At 47.3% G+C, this 20,012-nt stretch overlaps 1 protein-coding gene across 4 annotated transcripts in view; it reads right to left on the bottom strand.

Annotated features, from left to right (window-relative positions):
* The window catches only part of DPP6 (dipeptidyl peptidase like 6), an 848,700-nt gene that overhangs the window by 295,886 nt on the left and 532,802 nt on the right, over window positions 1-20,012 (bottom strand). For all 4 annotated transcript variants that reach the window (XM_059172341.1, XM_059172343.1, XM_059172340.1 and 1 more), the window contains exon 3: window positions 7,081-7,179. In XM_059172341.1, coding sequence (XP_059028324.1) covers window positions 7,081-7,179 — 99 coding nt within the window. The remainder of the gene's footprint in view (window positions 1-7,080; window positions 7,180-20,012) is intronic.

The raw sequence follows: 20,012 nt of genomic DNA, 5'->3' as shown, positions 1-20,012 counted from the left end.
AAAAAAAAAAAATCCATCTGTGTTTTCCAAATAACAAAGGAGAAGAGGAAAAAGCAAATATGGAAATCAAGTTGCTTTGAGCCCCGTGCTCTCCCTCAAATTTTACCTTCTAAAACATATACTTTTCTGGTATCAACCAGCCAGCTGATATTTTCCTACATTCAAAGGAAGCAATTTTCTTCAATTTTATAGTCTCTCTACCACGGCGTTGGAGACGCGGAGGGCTCTCTGCTCGCAGCGGCTCGGTGGATGGAAATGAGCGTCAACAAACAGAGACTCCGGGGCCAGCCACGGTCTTCTGCAACATTCCGACTGAAGCTGAACGGCCCCAGGGAGGAGGGCAGCGTGGGCTGAGGAGCCCCTCCTGCAGCTGCTGGCAGACACGGGAGCCCGTCCGTCCCGGGCGTGCTTGTGTCCCGAAGATAGCGGCCGAGAACAGCAGGCTCCCTGAGGGGCGCAGGTGGCTTTGGCTTTGCTCACAGCACAGGGCATGAGCTCACCGGACCATCTGCGAGCTTCAGTCCAGACTGCCTTCCTAAGAGGCAAGCCTGCAAAAGCAAATCTGTGTATGGCCAGTCTGTGCGGCCTCAGACAACTTGTGTGGAGGGACTCCACGGATCTGGAGAAGACCGTGTCTGGTGTTTACGTGTGCAGGGAGAGGACAGCAAAAGCTGCTTCTAGCCAACAGTACACCCTCTTTCTCTGGCACGAGTCCGAGACAGGGTGAGTAAGAGGGTATCTGCTGGCAGAGGGAGTCACGTGGCCACTCGGCAATTTCCCACTGGCGCATTCTCTCCTGACGTCACACGACAGGTAGGTGCTTCTCCTAAGTCACTTCCCTGGGCCTTCCCTGACGTCGTACCTCTGGGCTCTCCTCCGACCTCCTCTGGGCTTTGGTTCCCCTCCCCACCCACTGGGAGATTTCAGCAGCTCCTCAGTGGTGCACACTTTCCACATTTCTCCAAGCGGCTCTGACCGCTCACCCAGCTTCCTGCTGGGTCCTCAATATGTAAAGAGCATTTCCACTTAGTTTTCTCCAGTCGGCTTCTACTCTGAACTCATCATCTAACTATAGAAACCAAGGCCCCGTCAGTGCAGTGGCCATTCCAGTTCATCAGGCTTCAAGCCTCCATGTCCCACCTGGCTGCCCTTCCCCCATCCCTCCATTTCTACTCAGCTGCACGTCCTATCATCCATCAGTCATGACGGCTTTTTATTCGGGCCACTCCTCTCCTACTCACACGCTAACCTTCTAGTGTCTGAAGATGGGCCAAATTAAGGTACATTTATGTAATGAGATCCTATTCAGATATTAAGATGATAATGGAAATACATATTTAATACCTGGAAAGATGTTTACGATCTATGTTATACACGTTCCCCCCTGAATGCACTTAGTATTTATCCTACATATTACGTTACCTGAAAAGACAAGTATAAAAATTTAAGAGTGGCTATTTCTGGTCGGTCGAGTTAGAGGTGAGTTTTAGTATCTTCTGAAGTTGTGTTCAACTCCATTTTGTTTTCTGATTTACTACAGTGAATACGTAATACATGTATCATACTAAGATTCCTCTCTGGCTCGCTCTTGCTCCTGGGTGCCAGGCAGCCTCATGCCGCCAGGCCTTTGCAGCTGCTGTTCCACGCTGCCTGTAATGCTTTCCCGGCAGGGAGCTCATCTGTATGATTCTCACACCCAGGGCTCTGTTTAAAAGCCTTTCACTGGACCATGCTGTGTAAAAGGGCATGTTCCTAAGTCTCCTTATCTTTAAAACTAGGTTGTTCAAGCCTCAAATGAGAAAGTGTAGAAGAAGGTGACCAGATGGCTTCAGACTAGGCACTCCACCAGGTCATAAACACACAGGAATCCTACCTTTGTGCAGTTCACAGTCAGAAGGAAAAACAGGTCCTGAATAAATAACTATACTTAATGCGTGTAAAGAAGGTCACATCCAGGATTCAAGGACGCCTAACACAGAAGGCTGAGCCAGTACGGAAAAACCTGCTTGTGGAGCGAGAATGAGGCCTGATCCTAAAGAAAAGGACCACTTGCAGGGTGGGGGCGGGAGGGGGAGAGATGGGACACAGAGAGGAGGGGGCGTGTGGGCCGGAAGGAGCCTCCTACGCACGAACCACCTCAGGGAAGAAAGAACGTGGACCCTGAGTCCATCGAAAGAAGCTCAAGTCAGCTCGGAGTAAGGGAAAGCTGGGGAGACTCAAAGGTCACTTAGGTGTCTCCTGGCAGCAGAGCCTTTATCAGAGGAGCCACTGGAAAATCCTGCTCCCAGTCCTGCCTGTCTCTGGTGCAGATGCTTCTGAGTGGACAGCTGCCACATCCGCCTGTGGCCTGGCATCATGAACCCGGAAGTCTGGCCGAGTGTGGATGGGTGGGCAGGCGCTGCGCATGCTGGGAGGGGCTGTAGGCATCCGCGACGGAGCGGCTACAAGGGACAAGAGACTGAGCAGAGCAAAGGATGCCTCCAAGCTTTCTAGCCTGTTCTGCCAGAAGAATGGACGTCCATGAACGGGACTGGGAGAAGCAGTGGCGAGGGCAGGTGTTATTCTTTTGGTTTTTGGTTTGTGTGTGTTGGGGGAGGGTGTTGATCAAGAGCTCAGATTTGGAGCTTTTAAGCTCAAGGTTGTGAGGTCTGTGAGACAGCTAAGAATTCTGGGAAAATGCAGTGTGGAAACCCAAATTTAGGAGTCGTCTATAGAAGGAGGATACTTAACATCATGAAGCTCGATGAAACCCTGAGGGAGGAAGCGCAGATATTCAGTGGGAGGGACCAGAGGCTGAGCCCTGGGACCCACCCCCTGAAAGGTCAAGGAGAAGAGCAAGAAGCAGTGGGAGAGCCTGAGGAACCCCCCGCCCCGGCCTGATGTCGAGAGAGAGCCCAGGGGGTATAAGGACCTATCGGTCAGGGGGAAGTTTCACCCAGGTGAAGGGAGTGACCAGCTGACGGGTAAATTAAGACGAGGTCGGAGAAGTGACCATGCGAGGCAGCTACCTGGAGGTCAGCGATGACCACATGGTGTGTCAGTGAAACTGGGTGAGGGCCTGACCCCCTCACATCACGGAATCCCAGCACAGCACCTCAAGGGATCCATGAGGCTGAGAAGTGCAGTGTGGTTACCGGAAAAAATGGAAGGATTCCTTCCACCGACGGAGTGTGGGGAGACGCGGCACTGGGGCCAGTTTGAGGGAGTGTGGACCTCCTCCTCTGTAGGGGTGCTCAGTGTGTCCATTGTCCTGAGGTACAGACCTCATCTGGTTGTAACCAGTCTGGGAGGGCAGAGTAGGAAGGCTGTTACTCCAATCATTTTCAGAAAAGATTAGATTAGAGTAGATTAGAACAAGTCTCTAGATTAGAATGAATGGGTGAGGAGAAATTTAGCCCAATAGATTACTCCTGATACAATGTGTCATGTTCTAGACTATTAACTCCAATATTGAAGTGAAGATACACTTGGTATCTTTAGTGGTTAATGTGCACTAAAAATAATATTTATATTAGTAATATTATATAATAATAATAATAATAATAATAATACCAAATCATGTCTCTTTCTCCATGGGGAATTACTCCACTTTCTTTATCACTTAGGTATTCCATTAGCTTGACATCATGGGGATAAGGGAAGCTAAAATAGAGAATTTAAGGGATGACAGTAATTCTGAAATAGTCACAATCTATAGTTTTGAGTAAAACACACTACGTAGCTAGTGAGGTTGTGAAAGAAACTGGCTGGATACCAGAATCCTGGGTTCTATCCAATGTAGCACAGCTTATAAAGACCAAAGGGACGTAGGTTCAAGTCCAAATTTTGCTACTTACTAACTGTGATATTGGCCAAGTTATTTGAACAGCATAAGTCCCAGTTTCCTCATCTGTAAAATGGGAATAATGGTGGTGGTGAGAATTAAATTATTTAATAGGTACAAAGAATTTATCCTAGAGATATAGGACACCCCCAGCAGGTTACAATGATGGTGGTGATGTGATGATGATGATGGTGATGCTGGTGATGGCGATGATGATGGTGGTGGTAGTGATCATGATGGTGATGATGATGGTGGTAGTGATAATGGTGTTGACAGTGATGACGGGGATTGATGGTGATGCTGATAACAATGGTGATGGTAGTGATCATGGTGATGATGATGGTGGTGGTAAATGATGATGATGGTCGTGATGATGGTAGTACTGATGATGTGATATGATGTGACGATGATGTGATATGATGTTGATGGTGGTGGTAATGATGGTGATGATGATGGTGATTATGGTGATGATGATGGTGATGCTGATGGTGGTGGCAATGATCATGATGGTGATCATGATGTTGATGATGATGATGAAGCAGTGAGTAGGAACAGAGGAGTAAGGAAGAAGAGGAGGAGAAAGGAGACTGTCATGGTGATAGAAGGCATGGTAGATGGTCATGATGGAGGTGACTCCCAAGGCTACCAGTAAGAGACAGCTCCCTGGGCCCAGCTCTGTAACCTTTGCCGGCTGCACTGTGGGGCACACAGTAAGCACCGACTGAACAAAGCAACGCTCTGATAACTTCTAAAGCACAGCCAGCTTCCCATCATTCGATAATCCTGTGACTGTGGGAAACTTTCCCTGGATCTCCACATTTAGACTTGTGGCATTAAAGAAATGAATGAACTCTTTATGGTATTTGTGGACAATCACTTACGAGCGCTCAAGTAACCAGTGCAAAGCCACTTCACCCATTTTAAGCTATTACATTTGAGGGAGAGAAAGGGATTGATCAGGAAGCAGAATGCAGGAGAGAGTGAGAGGACAGCTCCGAGGAGCGCTGGGAGAAAAACAACCACGTCCCTCCCCCTCGGGGTGGAGCCTAGTCTTTGGAGAAACGGGTTACTTTGTAGCAAACACTGGATGTCGACATTTGCAAAGGGAGAGTCCTTCTTAGAAAGCTCCCAGGCACCGACCCCGAAGGTCCTTACTTTGTTTAGAATTGCAGGTTGTCCTCCTGAGTAGAATGAACCTGCCGAACAGGCAGAGCCGGCATTTTCTGCCGGGCAGGAGGCCATTTCTCAATTGCTCGTATTAACTCCCAGCTTTGTGGATAAAGAAATTTGGGCCCGTTTCCCCGGCCAGAGAGCCAGCCCACCTCTGGGCCAGCTCCGATCCTCTGCGGCATGAAGTCGATCATGAGACACAAGCTCCTTACGACCAACACAGTTCCAGCAGAAACTCACCAGTGCTTCGTGACTCCAGATCTCTGCTTATTTTACATTTTATTTTTTGCTTATGGAATGCTGACGTAGACCCAGTCTGCCACTATGGACATTCTAACAGACATAGGAATGTTATTTTAGCACTTCATGGAGTCTTTTCAGGGCTTCCTTGGACTTGCTCTGACCCCCATAGTTAGGGTTCAGTGTTCCTTGTCTCCAATGTGCTCTATCCCTAGATTCTGCCGCTCGACCAGGTTTCCTCCCCTCCCCCTCCCTTCTCTCCTCTCTTCTTCTCTCTGCGTTCTTTTCTTCACGAAGGTGGAGACAGACTAACATTCTAGCCTTACATTCCCGAGGGGTCTATTCTCTGCTTTCTCTAATTAGTACACCCAGCACTTCTTAAAGACTGGGCTTTATACAGCGTCTTCAAAATGTCTGGTCACTCATGGTTAGCTCTGTTTCTAGAATACGACTTTGCAATCTTTAAGAAGAGGCTAACCACCTTTCATTCCCAAGACTGAACCCAGAGTATGCTCCTGGTACTTTCCTCCTGCCTATGCAACGGGTTAACAAAAACAGAGCAGGTGTTAAGTCTCCCTCAACACGAAAGGTAACATCACTTCATCCATCAAACAAAAGACCTTGGCTCTCTCCGTGTCCTGGATTTCTGTGCACCACCCACCCCTCAACTGCTGTCCCCAGCACACGGATCCTTTTTCTCCCTAATTCCTTTGTATACAGTACATTCCCTCGGGGATCCATCTTCTCTCATTTTTAAATAAGTGAATCTAAGAACCAGAAATGAATACTGAGGCCGCAGTGGAGCACAAAAGAGAAGCCACTGCCTTAGCAGGAGATGAATGGCAAAACGTCATCGCTAGTTGGTTTTTGAGAGTTTGTGAAGCATGAGCTGCATTTCAGAAGCAAGAAAATACAAAAACACAGTCACCCAACAAGACAGTCTTGGGAAGACACTACATGGGAAGTCAGGAGACAGGCTTCCAACTACATGTGCACCACCATCAAGCTGTGTGGCCTCAAAAAAAATCATGTAACCTCTCTGGGCCTCATTTATTATGAAAGTCAGGATTTGAACTAGACCTCCAGCATTCCACGATAAAGGTTCTCTGACCTGGGGATTCCTCTTCAAGGGCATCCCACATTCCTGGAGAATACAGGAGAGGTGCACTGGCCGAACGACCTAACGGAGAGGCACCAAAGCCTGCAGAGGAGGGCATGCATTCAATCTCATCTTTTCTCCCATGACCACACTCGAGAATTAGTTCAACCACAAGTGGATGAAATGGATTATGTCCTAGACCAAAAAAAAATGCATCATGAACATATTGCCTTTAGCCTTCAACCTTGCTTTGTTTTGTTTTAAAAATCCCCCCAAACCAGAAAAGTAGATTATATCCAGACTAAAGTGCAAGAGGAAAATAAATTTATCCTCAAATGTGCACCAGGCTCGAGTTTCATTCATTTGCTGGCTTTTGAGAAGATGCCTTGGAGGTCCTTTCGGTCCCTCTCTGCAGCGGGGAGTGAAAGCCAGGGCGAAAGGGAAGAAAGACAGGGAGATGGAGGGAAGCTCGGCTGTGTCTCTGCCTGGTCCTGTTGCTTAGCAACGGCTCACATCTCTGTCTGAGAAATAATGATTTGGGGAGGGTGACACTGAGAGCCCATTTCTCACGAAGGAACAGCCCCATTTTACCAGATCCACATATTCTTAGAATGATAATAAGGTGATTATCGCAGCAAGAGCTCTGGGCATCCACTTCCACAGCCGAAGAGAGAACATGAGAGGCAACAGGCCAAACCCAAACTGCGGCAGAGTGGCTTCCCGTGCGCAGGCAGGCCTCCGGACTTACCACTTATCCACTTAGCCTCGGGGTCGTGAATTTTGAAATCATCGCTGAAGAGATCTTCCACTGTGACCTTCTTCTTTTGAGACAGACTGTTATCTTCCGCTAGAAAAGAACACAGTCAATAGTTAAATCCTTTCTTTTGGGGTAAAAGAGAGGACCATAAAACACTGGGGTCGCCATTCAGAAATGGTATCCATGGTGAAGCACACACTTCCTCTACATAACATAAGGCTGAACAAAAGCCATGATTTTTGCTTTTAATTAAAATATCAAAAACAGTGGTAAAGGGGTCATGGCGCAGTAACATGGTATCCGTTCTCCCCCTGTACTTGAACACAGACGTGAGTGTATTTCTTTGGAACAGAGGTAAACATTTCAAGACGGATTTATGAACAACAAGGTGGAAATGGGCAAGAGAGCAAACACAGTGGATGTCCAGAACGGATCCCCGTGGTGCGACGTAATCAATCACTCACGGCGCATTTAGTCAAGGCCAACTCTCCGCAGCACGTCGGATGCTGTGGATGAAATGGTGAGTGACGGTCCTGTAGGTACCGATTCTCCATATGCCTCACTTGTCCCTGGCTGTCTCTAGGCTGGGAATCAGTTCCTGTTCAAATAGAATCACACCTCAAGTGTCGGTGTGCCAATGACCAGATTCCCACCTTGCATCATCTCCTTCAGGCCCCTGGGAGTAAGCACCTGGGTGGGGTGAGCCTCGAAGGTACCAATCTCACAATCATCCGAAGAGGAGATGTTTAGTTAATGGCTCCGGGGGTGAGCCTGTAGAACCCTGACCATGTTTGTTCTATTTCCCAAGGTGGAAGTTTCTGGGGTTTTAGCTAACAGAGTAAACACGCAAGGGTGGTAGGTCAGACGGCTCTCACTTTTACTATACACCGATACCATTATTCGCTATTTCTGACACACGTCGTCTTTCTAGAACAGAAGACGGGGCTGTCGGGCACCTCTCTGGAAGACTCGGGGTCCTTGTTTCAGCCACTCTGTGTTGGGCTGCTGGGCGGGGCTCTCCTCGGTGCTAATCGACGTGTGTCGGTCTGTGTGCAGCCTACGTGACGGGGTTTCAGATCCGTGTTGTTTTTACATTTTGATGTTTGGTTGTTATGCCTGTTGCTCCTTTCAGTGTCTGCCTGTGGAGCTTCCAGTTCTTGGGCTGTCAGAGACCTTGCCCTCCACAGGACGCTTTGTCTCTTTTAATGTTCTGTTTCAAAATCTATGGCAGCTGGGGAAGACAAGGAGCATGTTTGCTGGACGGCACGATAACATAAATAAGCACTCTGGGAGCTCCTTGTAGGATTCCCGTGCGCAGATTTGATTACATCTCCCGGACGGTTTCTTTCTTTTGGCCCCTCTGGATGTTATCGACTATTGACGTTGTCAGAAGGGTCACGTGTTACCGTGTGCACTGACTGATTTCTTGAATATCAAAAAGGATTAACGTGTGGAAAAGTCTTTTGAAAATTACAGAGCGATACCTTTCAAAGTGACCTTCTCGTTAGACCTGACTGTGGGGGGGCTCTCCCAGGTGTTACACAAAACCTGTCCAGCCAAACCAACTCCCCCCGAGGGACCTTTCCACCTGCAGCTTTCCATCCCAAGGAAAAGGCACATGGAGTTCAGACATGTTGCATGTCAGTGTGGAAAACACACAGTAAATGAACATTTGAAAGATAACTAGACATCGATGTAATGCAGTTATACTGTGATCGAGTAATTAAGAAATCTATCTGCAACTAGTTGAAAAATTAAGTCCCAGAGAGCGAATGCACAATATAACGATCACAGACAACAATGCTGTATTATAGATGTCAAATTCGCTAAGAGATTAGATCTTAATTATTCCCACTAAAAAAAGAAATGAGAATTACGTGACCCGATAAAGGCATTAGCTAACCCCCCAAAAGCACTGATCCTGATATATATAAATATATGAAATCCGCATGTTGCACACTTCAAACTTACATAATGGCATGTGTCAAATATATTTCAATAAAAAATAAGGTAAATAAAATAAAACAAGAACAGAGTATAAACATTTCTGAGCACTCCGCAGCATAAGATCAGAAAATAAATAGTTCTATTAAAACATCAATTTTATCTGAGTAAACCTCACTATTCAAGGAAGATTCTAGCTCACTTCTTGAGGTATCCATGCATATAATGAGAAAAGAGTGTAAGCCTGCCATTTAAACAAACTTTGGGTAAAAGATGAAAAAGGTAATTTATTCACTTTCTGAAAATCTCTTTACAAACAACTGTTCTGGTAATGTAAAAATGTCTTTAAAAATAAAACTATTACATTGTTTTTTAAAACTATTTTAGAAAAACACATGACTTTCAAATACGGACAGTTTGTGGTGGAGGCATTATGCTATAAGCTGGAAAGAGCGGTCTTCAAGCCAGGACACTTGCTGTCAATAATCAGCCGTCTCCTCAAGATGCTCACGTTGGCCTCTCCGGGCCTCGGTGACTTGTTCCCATATTAAACTGCTATCCAATGAAATCACTGATTTGTACTTCAATGTGTTTCACAAATCCTTTGCGGTGGTGACAAGCATGTGTCATGGCTGTGCTCCGGGAACCCTGCTGGGCCCTGAGAATCCAGCTGAAGACCCTTGAGCTCAGGGAGCGGGGAAACCCAATGGAAAGCATGATTGTGTTCAACAGCGTCCGTCCAGACCGAGGGCGGCAGGGCGGGCGGTGACTGGGAAGAAAGAAGTGGGGGAATCATGGAAAGAACTCCCCGAGGAAAGGTCCTGCTAGCCCAGGTACACGAGATACAAGAAGAACATTCCAGCTAGAAGGAAGGCAGGAGCAGGAAGGCGTCCGCAGACACAGCATTCTCAGGAAATTGTGAGTGTTGGTTTTGGGGTGGGAGAAAGTGTGACTTGGAAAGGTCCAGAGATGAGGGGAGAGCCTCTCATTATATTGGATGTTCTGGAATTTCATTAAGAAACATCCACTTGTGGGTGTCTGGCTGGCTTAGGGCAGTGTCCAACTCTCGACCTCAGCTCAGGTCTTGAACTCAGGATCGTGAGCTCAAGCTCGGAATTGGGCTCCATGCTGGGTGTGGAGCCTGCTTTAAAAAAAGAAAACAAAGACAATGCCCACGTATGGCTTTTCTTTAAAAATCATGCTTACCAGCCAGTAACACTGTCAGTCCCCATCTCAGGAACATTTGCAGCAACGATCTCCTTCAGTACCGCTTGTCCTGCACTCGGCTCCCTGCTTCCAGGGAGCAAGCGGACCTGCTGGGTCCAAGCTCCACAGGGATGGCTTTTCCTCTCATGGTTTCCGCATTTTTGTATCTTTGGGGGCATTTGCATGATTTCTTCAGTTTGATTTTCCACTTTATCAATTTTTTAGCATTATCTAGATAGCTCTTTCATCCTGCTACTGAATTTAAAATTTTCAAGTAATTATATTTTAATTTCTAAAACTCCCAATTAATTCCTTTTCAGGATAATCTACTCCTATAGCTGTAAGCTCCGTTATCACATTGATAATTTTTTAAAACCTAAAATGTCATCTTCTGCTTTCCCTACTGATTTATATTTCTTTGGAGTTAAGTGCTTATGTGTACTTAGCTGGTGTTCTCGTTTTTAGGGGACAGTTCTTGCAGGTTCTTGTGACTCTTAGCTGTAAGCGTCTTCCCTATACGTGTCCTGGGTCATGAGAGACTCCTGTTGGTGTGGCCGGGAGCAACATCCTGGGCACTTGGAAGCGGGGTCTCCTGCTGCCCTTTGCCTGACGTGGTGATGGGATTCAAGATCCTCTGAACATGAACCCAATTTTAAAGCAGGGGGCACCTGTCCAGTCCCTAGTCCCTCATGGACACCAAGATCCTAGACTTTCCTGTTGGGTCTGACTCGTCTGGGCTCCTGGAGGCCGGCAGGAGTCTGGCTCTACTTGTTGCTGTAAGTAAGCTTCAACCAGACCCTTTTTTCACGGCCACATTCTGTCCCACACGGATAGAAGACTCTGGCTTGGTTTTGAGCACAGCTATGCTTTTCCTCTTTATTCTCTCTCACTTCTACGTGCTTGAAATCAGAAGGGAAAGATTTCTGGGCTCCGTGGGCCGTCTTAAACCAGAAGTCACCCTGAACCGAAGTCGACCAGAACCGGAAGGGAACCCACCCGTGGAGAGACAGGAAGTGCCCAGAGGCTTGCCCAGCTTGGCTGCCATCCTGCAGGTAATCGGCAGACGACCGGGACGTCGCGTCCCCTTCAGCCCGACACCGGGATAAGCGCAGAGCGCTCGTCACCGCGGCACTCTGGTCTGCTCACGGGCGTGCAGAGGCACGTCCGGGTCCCGAGCAGGCGGCTCCCCCCGAGTAGGTCGGGATGCGGTGCAGACTGCTCACGCCCCTGCCCGGATGCTTGTTCCACAGTCACGTTATTAAGGAGCGCAGTGACTGGGAACGGTCTGGAATGTTCCCTGGTGATTTTTACAGTGAGAAATAAATCGCACCACCTGAGGACGGATTAACGTGAAGCCTAACCTCCTGAGGATTTCCGTCCGGCAGGTGGAGGTGAGCCCCCGACAAACCCCATTCAGTAACGACGAAACCTACCCAGACCACTTCTGCCTGTGCTGGCCACTGGCAGAAGCGACAACTCCAGAAATGCCAGGCCATCTTGGAGGACGCGGACAGTTTTACCGTCCGATCCTATCAGAACGAGGAGGAAGGCAAGCCTGAGCTACTGCGGGGGTGCGGGGCTTCCCTCAGACAGGTGGGATGTCCGTCAAGGTGGCATTAGCCCCATTTGCAGGGAAATCGGCCGTTGGCACTGTCCACAGAATCAGCTTGTGTGCAACCTCTCCCCAAAGTGGGATGCTAATTTAACTCCAGAATACTGAAGATATCCCGTCCGTAATGCTCACAAGGGTCGCGATAGAACACTGTGCTCTCCAGGTTAAAAAAAATACATATATGTAAATTAAAAAAAAAAAAGGTTTCAAAAACATTTTTATGGACACATTTCTGTAATGAGAAAAAGTTATCCTCTGAGATCGACAAGGAACACACACAGCAGGGGCACAGAGCCGGTGTTCACCCGGCCGCGCGTGATGGAGCCGGGCTCAAGAAGAAGGATCTGCGAACTCTGAGGGGACGCCACGTGGTGTGCCGGTGGGATCGAGCTTCACAGCGAGGCAGATCCCAGTCCAGGTGCAGAGTAGAAACACTCTGGTGTTTAGAGTAAGTCATGGGGAATATATTTGTATGTTGTTTCACAGAGGCGGGCAATACTTGTTCGCTTCCGTGCAAACAACGGAACGTATGGAAATCAAAGAAACTGTCTGTTTTTTTCAAAGATTGATTGATTGAAGAGAGAGAGAGCATGAGAAGGAAGGGCAGAGGAAGAAGGAGACAGAAACTCACGCAGACTCCACGCTGAGCACGGAGCCTGACGTGGCCTTGATCTCACAACCCTGAGATCATGACCTGAACTGAAGTCAAGAGTCGGACGCTCAACAGACTGTGCCACCCAGGAGCACAGAAACGGTCCATTTTGCAAAATCTGAACCGTTAATTCATGACTTCCAGTGATACAGCTTTTGCTTAACCTCAGATCACAGGGGCTTGGGCCATTACTGATGAACCTAACACGGACAGCCATTGAGTCCAGGGAAAAGACTGAAAACACAGCATTTCCCTTCCCTCGGAGCACGTTAGTGGTGCGAGTGCTCGGTGTGGATGCTGGAATCAATACTTCCCAGTTAGAGCTGCTGCTGTTGTTGTGTTTTAAAGACGTACAATCAGCGCTTTCTGTTGTAGATGAGACTCGTATGTCCTCTGTAGATTCTTATTTGTCATAATGAAAGAATAGTCAGTCCTGCTTCACGGCCAACAACTCAGGAACAATGGAATTTAAGCTGGGTAACGTGCTTACAGGTCATTAAATGGAGCACCCCCAGAGTCTTACCACAAGTCGTTCTGGTGACGTCGATGATGGTATGTGGGACTTCTGAGCTGATGAAATTTTGGATGCTGAGTTAATGCTGCAATAGCTTAGGACTTGTGGGGACCAGGACGGAGACAATGTACGGTGTATGTGGGATGCATGTGAACCTTTAAGGACTGAGGGTCAGACTGTGTAGGCAGAATAGTGCCCCCCAACGGTGACCTTGAGGACAGGCGTTGTGGACCGAACTGCACACTTCTCCCGTTCTATGGGGAAGCCTCAATCCTCAATGCAACTATACTTGTAGACAGAGTCCTAAAGGAGGTAATTAAAGTTAGATGGGATCCTAAAGGTGGGGCTCTATCCCAACAGAACCTGTGTCCTTGTAAGGTAAGAGGAAGAGATACTCTCTCTCCGTGCATGCAGAAAAAAAGCAATGCGAGATACAGCGAGAAAAAGCCGTCTGCAATCCAGAAAAAGAGGTCTCGCTGGAAACCAATCCTGCTGGCATTTGATCTTGGGCTTAAAGACTCGAGAACGATGAGAAAATACATTTCTGTTGTTTAACCACTCAGTGTGGGTATTTTATCATGCCTGCCCGAGCCCACTAACACAACTGGTGTTTTCAAAATTTCAAATTCCTACTCTTTGTTGCTAGTCCATGAAACACAGTATTTGCATATTGAACTGGTGTCCTGCAACCTTTCTGAACTTACCCCTGTGTTTGATGAGCGCATTCTACATCGGCATTCGTTTTGTTCTCAGTAAGGACGGTGTTATGTGTTCGTTTCAAGTAGAAATAATCCATTAAGACTGCTAAGAAAACAAGTTTGAGTCAAGGTCCAAGTAGCAATAAACTAGATCGTAGCTACTAATGGATTTGAAGAAATCCAAGTCTGCCTGGCCCGAGTGCCTCAAGACAAATGCGAATGTTTTAAATGAGTTTTCCATTTTTCAATCAACTTGTGATTATTTGGTGGGAGATTTTATTCAAGTGAGAAGAGAGGCTGCAAATATTATCCAAAGCTGTGAGGAAGGACGGGAGGTGTTGGGCCGTCTGGGGGGGGGGGTTTGCTCCCCAGATTAGCCGGGAAGGGTCCAGACACAGCACATAAGGTCGGAAATACAGACACAAAGACATTTTCACTTAAAGTTATGAAAGAAATCTATAAAGGACTTCAAAATAACATCAAAGGTTTCATAACAGAGTGAAGAAAGGAAGTGGGAGGAAGCCTCTGACGGGAATAGTCTGTGACTACTGACAGGTAAGCACGCTGCCAGAGTCCGGGAAGAAACAGCAGAACTAACATCTGCATCAGGGACAGACAATGGATGGTACCCAGAGACGGGCTGTAGAACTGGTAGCCTAAAAATAAAGGACTATTATTATTTGGATTTGGGTGGTTTATTTAATAGCTTTCTCACTATTTTTCTTTCTGTTTATACCTACTCCCTGGGAGATCATTAGTAAAGTCATGTTCTGATCGTAGCCCAAGCTCACACCCGAATCTGCGTGTCTTCAGGAGGCCCAACACCACGGTCCGCTAATCTGACCTTCCCAGCTGACGCCACGGTTTGTTACGTGGACAAAGGTGTGCGGTGCCCCCGACAGAGAAAGCGGGGCTGCTGGGGTGGCTCGTTAGGCCCCACGTGCCCACCTCCTAGGAGCAAGGAGCACAGGCCCATTTTAAGGGAGATTCTATTTCAGGAATCGTCATCACCCGTGACACAAAATGTACATTTTTTTTTTACTTGAATTTTATTGGCCCTGTTGATTGATCTGCATTTGATTTGGCTCTTTCTGTTTGTTTTCTATGAATTTAAGTGGCATTTATATCTGTCTCACGCATGTAAGTAAAATCATAAAAACAAATTGTCAAGGCAGGGGATGCGGCTTATTCTTTCCTCTTCAGATTCTAAAAACACCCCATTAGATACCTTAATGGGGATACCCGGCAGTGCCTTCTCCGGTGGCAGAGATGACAAAGGACCAAATGGTGCAGCCACGAGTCCTCCTGCAGAGAGGTGGGGAGGCCGGGATGGCCTCTCCTGTGGGCAGGTGGGGGGGTGGAGAGTGCAGCACACCTCTCTCTCTCTCTCTCTCTCTCGCTCTCGCTCTCTCTCGCTCTCACCGCCCACAGCGCCTGCCTGTAAGTTACGGCCACTGCAGGACCGGCAAAGGCATTGATTTCCCTTGGTCTTACTTTCCCGTGGCAGCCGCTACAATTCATCAGCAATGTGCTGCCTGCACAACAGCCGAGGGAGGGCTGCAGGGGAGCAACTCTTCGCCTCTGCGGCAGTCCTGGGTGCGCCTTGCCTCGGGGCCACGTCACTACCACCCCTGCCTCCCTGGTCACGCTGCCTTCTCCCCTCCGTCTGTGTCAGGTCCCTCTCTGCCGCGCTCTCCCCTCCGTCTGTGTCAGGTCCCTCTCTACCGCGCTCTTATAAAGATACACGCGGCTGCCGTAGGACTCACGGATAAAGCAGGAGCCCCTGCCCCATCTCAGAGGCTTCCTTCCGTCTCTGCAACGACCCGTTTGCCACATAAGGTGACCTTCCCTGGTGACACTCCCAGGCCATGTTCCCAGGTTCCAGGGACTAGAACATGGACCTCTGGGGACTCATCCTCCCCCCAGCAGATCCCTCAAGACCTTTTCTCCATCCCCCACTAATGCACCACCTTAGAAGGCATCCTCTGAAAACATGACAATCATACATTTACTGAATTTTTGAAAAAGATGAAAAAGAATCTGGGTAAGGATAAAGGAAGGGAGAAAAAGATCAATAAATCCGAGGCTCGGTAAACTCTCTCTTAACCCAGCTTCTGCTCATCTTCAGACCTCACACGAAAGGAACAGGCGAATAGGCGACAGACCCTGAGCAAGTGGCTCCATGTGCTGTTTTTGCCGCGGTGATAAAGGTCGTTCCGGCAGGGTTCAAGGTAAGAGCCCTGCCTCGTAGGGAGTGTGGGCCGTTGCAGCATGAAACCGAACGCTCCTTGGTGCTCTGACCTGGTTCATTGTGGGCGACTTCTCTCCACTTCTCTGATCTTATCAGACCATCTGTCTCTGTTCCTGACCCAGACCTGGTAACTCGACTTAAGACTCCCTAATGGCTGCCTTTGGTTCCTGACTGGCCAGAGTCTTCCCTAAAATATCAGCAACTACACTGGCCAGCTCCTTGCAATAGATGGTCCTGAAGGCTCCCCAGACTCACCTGAACTTGACCAAGAGGCTTTCATCCCAACCAGGCAACCGATTGAAGAAAACCAGAGTGCCAGGAGAAGATTTATCCTTTTCATGGTTTATATGTAACCATGCCTTAAAAACAGGATGCAAAATGTAGCAATGCTTTGAAAAGTACCTTTTATAGATAAATATGTAGGCACATTTGCTTAGGTTAGATTCCCAAAGCCGGCACCAATGATCATCTACCCCCATCCTTCAGATAAATGGATCTTTAGTGTAAGAATTCAATATGTAAGCAAGATGCACCTTGCAATCCTAGAACTAATGATGGAAAGTCAAAGTAGAGACTGTTAAGATTCTCCTAGGGACCCACTTCTCAGGACTTTGAAAGTTTGCAACTAACTATAAGGTTAGCAGCAGTGTAAACTCATTCTCTCTTTTATGAGAATCTGTCAGAACTCCCTCCTTGCACATATGTTTCAGTTTAAGGAATGGTGCAAGCTCATTGTTCAAGTTCAAGCGATGAAGACTGCCTTCATAAAATATTTCATAAAAAGGGGGTCTTGCCTCCCCGAGAGCCACTGTACACTTGCAAGTCTGCAGAGGCTGACACTTACAAATACTGACTTTCTCAACTCCCCCTTCCAGCTCTTATATTATTATATAATATATATAGTGGGCCGTATAATATAGTTGTGGCAAGTAAGCTCCCTCCTGGCTGGCTCCGAAAAAGACAGAACTACACAGGCAAGTTCTGTGACTTTTCCCTTTTCTCCTGTGAGGGTGGGAAATGTGATGTGCGGAGCCAGGGCAGCCACTTTGCCAGCACGCAGTCGAGAACAGCAGAGATCTTTGAGCCACTGAACCATCCTGGGCCTGGCCATGGCCCGGCTTCTCCTTTTTGTTTTGTTCTTCCTTCTCTTCCTCTCTTTCTTTCTTTTTTCCTTAAAGGCAGGGGGAGGGGCAGAGAGAAGAAAAGAGAGGGTCTCTTTTTTTTTTTTTGAGATTTTTAAAAAATTTATTTGAGAGAGATGTAGACAGTGGGGGAGGGGAAAAGGAGAGAGAGAGAGAGAAAATCCTCAAGCAGACTCCCCGCTGAGTGCGAAGCCAGCCTGGGCTCTCACAACCCTGAGATCATGGCCTGAGCTGAAATCGAGAGTGGCCCACGTAACAGACTGAGCTACCCAGACACCCCTGGACTTCTCTTATGAAACAATGTAACACTTATGGTTTGAATGATTTTAGTTAGGTATTTAGTTAGGTATTCTGTTGGAGACTGAAGTACTGCGTTATTGTAACATCTGGGTTTGGGATAAATGCTCAAGCTGGTCCCTAACCTGGTCCATGGACAGGCTAACCAGGTGTGTGAGCCTCCTGAAGTGAATCCAGCTGATTATGAGGACATGTGTGCCCTTTTCCAATAATCGGATGACTTACAGTTTTGTCAGATTCTAAAAACAGTTACAACTTATAAATTTTTACAAAGGCCAGGAATGTTCATCATCACTAGCCCTCAGGGAGATTCAAATTAAAACCACATTGAGATACCACCTTACACCAGTTAGAATGGCCAAAATTAGCAAGACAGGAAACATCATGTGTTGGAGAGGATGTGGAGAAAGGGGAACCCTCTTCCACTGCTGGTGGCAATGCAAGTTAGTGCAGCCTCTTTGGAGAACAGTGTGGGGATTCCTCAAGAAATTAAAAATAGAGCTTCCCTATGACCCTGCCATTGCACTCCTGGGTATTTACCTCAAAGATACAGATGTCATGAAAAGAAGGGCCATCTGTACCCCAATGTTTATAGCAGCAATGGCCACGGTCGCCAAACTGTGGAAAGAACCAAGATGCCCTTCAACAGACGAATGGATAAGGAAGATGTGGTCCATATACACTGTGGAGTATGATGCCTCCATCAGAAAGGATGAACACCCAACTTTTGTAGCAACATGGACGGGACTGGAAGAGATGATGCTGAGTGAAATAAGTCAAGCAGAGAGAGTCCGTTATCATATGGTTTCACTTATGTGTGGAGCATAACAAATAGCATGGAGGACAGGGGGAGACGGAGAGGAGAAGGGAGTTGGGGGAAATTGGAAGGGGAGGTGAACCATGAGAGACTATGGACTCTGAAAAACAATCTGAGGGGTTTGAAGTGGCGTGGGGGGCGGTGGGAGGTCGGGGCACCAGGTGGTGGGTATTGGGGAGGGCACGGACTGCATGGAGCCCTGGGTGTGGTGAAAAAATAATGAATACTGTTTTTCTGAAAATAAATTTTAAAAAATGATATTAAAAAAATAAAAAACAAAGGACAGGAACCCTTAGACTAGGGCCACCTCGAATCCAGCGACTGGCGTTCCACACTCTCCCAACCTGTCACCGCTCCGTCCCTCCAGCCTTGACTCCTGACACCCATTACATCCGTCCGTGGCCTCCCGGGCAGGCAGCTTCTGTCCGGGAGCGCGCCCGGAGTCGGACGTGTGGTGACCTGCCCTCTCGGTCTCCTTCATCTCCCGCGTCTGTCTTTCAACTTCCGCATCTTCCATAAAACCGTCCGCCGACGCTTCCTGTCCTCCCCGGTCGCGCCCACATTCTGGTCCGTCACCATGAATACTCTCTGCACCAACCCTTTATACACAGCACTCAGTTCCCTCAGCATTAACAGATTAACTTCGTCAGAAACAACAATGACAAGAGCGGCGGCAGCAGAAACAAGTCTCTGTTTCATGACCGGGGTAGCCGCTGCTCACCCGATCAGCCAGCTGGCAGGTGGTGTGAACAAAAGAATCTAGAAACACAACCACAGATGTCCGAGGGAAAGTGAGCAACACCAGAGACCAATCAAGTCCCTGATGTGTCCTGTGAAAGGACACTTGTCATCGTCATAAACAGCAGATCAACTCTGACGAGATCGGATTTGGGGGATGAGTTTAATATAGGAAAAAAACATAGAAAATGCTTGGGAGACGTAGCCAAATTACCTATTTCTACAAGAAACCGTAAAACAGTAAGGTGTATGTTACTTGTTATGATATACACATGTTATTAAATTACTGTTAAGCTACTTTTCAATTGTCAAGATGATGCATAGAGTATATACAGATTAAAAACTGGGCATCAGCACAACTTGAAATACTAAAATAAATCTCACAAACATATTGAACAAAAGAACCAGTTGTAAAGAATACATACTATATGATTGTATTAATGCTGTAAATGTACACAGTCTAAAAGCATGCAAAATGGCTCTATGATATTAGAAATTAGGGGATCTTTGGGAAGATTAGTGATGAGAGAGTAGGAGAGGAGGCTTCTGGGATGCTGCCTGAATTCCCTGCTTTGATCTGGGTCCCAGCTACAGGAGTCTATTCACTTTGAAAATTCACTAACAATACGACATTATCTGTGTATTTTAAATAAATGCTCACAAATCAATTGTTCCAGAATTTTTCAAAGATGAGCTTCAAATAATGATGTATCACTATACACCCATCAGAATGGCCCAAACCCAGAACACTGCCAACACCAAATGCTGGCGAAGAGGTGAAGCCACAGGAAGTCCCGTTCATGCTGATGGGGATGCAGAATGGGGCAGCCAGTTTGGAAGACAGCTGGGCAGTCTCTTACAAAACAAAATACACTTGTAGCATGTATTTCAGTAAGCACACTCTTTGGTATTTACCCAAAGAAGCTGAAAATTATGTCTACATAAACACCCTCGTGTGAATGTTTAGAGCAGCTTTGCTCATAATTGCCAACACCTGGAAGCAACCAAAATGTCCCTCGGTGGGTGGACGCATAAACAAACTGTGGTCCACC

Source organism: Mustela lutreola, chromosome 4 (assembly GCF_030435805.1).
Source record: "Mustela lutreola isolate mMusLut2 chromosome 4, mMusLut2.pri, whole genome shotgun sequence".
Classification (NCBI taxonomy): domain Eukaryota; kingdom Metazoa; phylum Chordata; class Mammalia; order Carnivora; family Mustelidae; genus Mustela; species Mustela lutreola.
Note: the sequence above shows the minus strand (reverse complement) of the source record. Positions and strands in the feature narration are given on the sequence as shown.